The sequence below is a fragment of the Etheostoma spectabile genome, chromosome 17 (assembly GCF_008692095.1).
Source record: "Etheostoma spectabile isolate EspeVRDwgs_2016 chromosome 17, UIUC_Espe_1.0, whole genome shotgun sequence".
NCBI classification, from domain to species: domain Eukaryota; kingdom Metazoa; phylum Chordata; class Actinopteri; order Perciformes; family Percidae; genus Etheostoma; species Etheostoma spectabile.
This window is the reverse complement of record NC_045749.1, coordinates 15,294,031-15,296,207: the sequence shown is the minus strand read 5'-3', so window position 1 is coordinate 15,296,207 and position 2,177 is coordinate 15,294,031. Positions and strand designations below refer to the sequence as shown.

Sequence of the window (2,177 nt, the reverse complement as noted above, 5' to 3'; positions counted from 1 at the left end):
GTAACAAAGCAAAAATTCAGGGTAACTGATAGCCTACGTAGTAGGAAAATAGGCCACCAAGATGCAACTGTCTTTTTGCAACAACACAAAATAAAAAAGTGTTTTCACAGGTTATAAATCATAGCATGTAGTTATGTAAGTACCTTGAGCTCCTCCAGAGCACTTGCGATGAGAGGCTGACTAGATGTTTGTTCCCGGCTAAGAGTGAGCACATCCTCCATGGATTGCTGAAAGGCCTTTCGCTGGGCCACCAGATGAGCTGACTGCATCACTATCAAGAGCATATTTTCCACCTGAAAGCACATTGGACCAGTGGAAGGTTTGTAAACACCAGACACACTCATACACACAGATTGAATTAAAAATTGTTGCATACCTTCATGGCTCTTAAAGTGTCAACAGTTTCCATCTGGGGGACCAGTTTGAGCAGCTCTCCGTCCCACTGAGCCCAATCAGAATCAGTAGTGCAGTCCCCTGCTCCATGTTTACTCATGAGCAGGTAAGCATCATCCTCTGCAATTTCATCGGGCTCTTTGGAGCAGTCTTTGCCAGCAGCGGCATTGAGAAGCTGCAGGATGAGAGGTCGCTGATCCATCAAGCCACAGGGGACAAAAACTTGCAGCTCCTCCAAGCCTGGAATCTGAACCTAGATATAGAAGGAGGAAGTTAGATGGGTACTTAAATGACCTGAGGACAGAAAAGAAAGATCAGAAATGTCTGAAATTAACAGAAATGCAAACGCACCTTGACATAGTTTCCCTTCTTCAGTGCCGCCAGGAAACAAGTCACCCCGTTGGTTATGCTAAAAACTGCTGCAACTTCTAAGTCCTGCACAGAGGGAATCAAACAAAGCATGTTTCAGAAGAACACACAGTCCCAGTTCTTCGGTCAGCAGAGAAAACATGGCCACAGATAAACTGCAAAGTCAGTACTGTTGTAGCTTTCTATTTCAAGGGAGGGAAAACTCTTTACTGCCGTCTCTCACCTTGCGAAGCATTTTGGCAAAGCCCAGAGCCTTGGACGCTCGTTCCCTGGCCTCGTGGAACAGCTCTTTAAGTGACCGACTAGTCTCAATAACTGACCGCCTTCAAGAATTAAAAAAGGTGCAATGTTAAAAACAAAAAACAACAACATTTTTAACACTGACTGAAACAAAAATCAAATAATAATGTTATCCCCCTAACCTGATCTCATCTGAGGCGGTGCTGTCATCTGCACATTCCCAGAATTCATTACCACTCTTTTGCAGGCCAGCATCAAGGAACTCTCCAGTGGATTTAAGCAGCATCCCAGCAATATCACTGCAAAAAGCAGAATAGTCCTTAGTTTCACATAAATCATTAGTAACACTCTTAAAGGAAAGATTCACATTGAACAGGTTTTTCTTGTTGTAATCATTCCCCATTAACTTCAGAAATTGTGATCCTATTGTCAGGTGAACAAACAACATTCATTTCATTGTGGTTTGCAGGTAAGTGACTCACCAGAAAAGCTTCCCGGACTGGGCCTCCCCTCCACGGATGTAAGGAGTGATGACCTTGGTGAAGTGCCACTCCTCCTCTAACAGGTTCTTTAAGCTGTGAGAGGCCTGAGGCAGCTGCTGCAGCATCTGGATCCAACTGTGCATGTACTCAAAGTAGACCTACAAAACAGTGATTAGATAACCACAACTTACATTTCATTAATGCGTACATTCACAAGACTCTCTTTACAATGGGTTTATTCATTTAAACTTTGTAACTGGAGGTAGAGTCATACCTCAAGCATCTTGTGAAGGTCCTCTTCAAACTCATCAATATTGGCATTTGTTTGCAAGCCCTGAGCATCAGTCACCACGCCTCGCAGCATGAACTGATAATACTGCTTCATCAGAAGACCACCTTTAAGAACCTCCTTACACTCACGCACCAACTGCAGAGCACAAACAAATGTGAATTAGCACACAACCACATACATACATACATACATACATACATACATACATACATACATATATATATATATATATATATATATATATATATATATACACACACACCCACCACACATAAATATTTATATAGATAGAGAGAAAGAGATATAGATATAGATATAGATATATATATGACTATTTACATTGTAGATTATCACTGAATGCATCGAAACTTTGAATGAACACATGTGGAATTATGTACTTA

At 41.5% G+C, this 2,177-nt stretch overlaps 1 protein-coding gene across 3 annotated transcripts in view; it reads right to left on the bottom strand.

Moving 5' to 3' along the window:
* map3k4 (mitogen-activated protein kinase kinase kinase 4) overlaps positions 1–2,177 on the bottom strand; it is a 21,412-nt gene that overhangs the window by 8,255 nt on the left and 10,980 nt on the right. For all 3 annotated transcript variants that reach the window (XM_032540577.1, XM_032540579.1, XM_032540578.1), the window contains exons 5-11: positions 1,759–1,911; positions 1,485–1,642; positions 1,185–1,301; positions 986–1,085; positions 745–828; positions 377–646; positions 144–293 (exon numbers count right to left, since the gene is read on the bottom strand). In XM_032540577.1, coding sequence (XP_032396468.1) covers positions 144–293; positions 377–646; positions 745–828; positions 986–1,085; positions 1,185–1,301; positions 1,485–1,642; positions 1,759–1,911 — 1,032 coding nt within the window. The remainder of the gene's footprint in view (positions 1–143; positions 294–376; positions 647–744; positions 829–985; positions 1,086–1,184; positions 1,302–1,484; positions 1,643–1,758; positions 1,912–2,177) is intronic.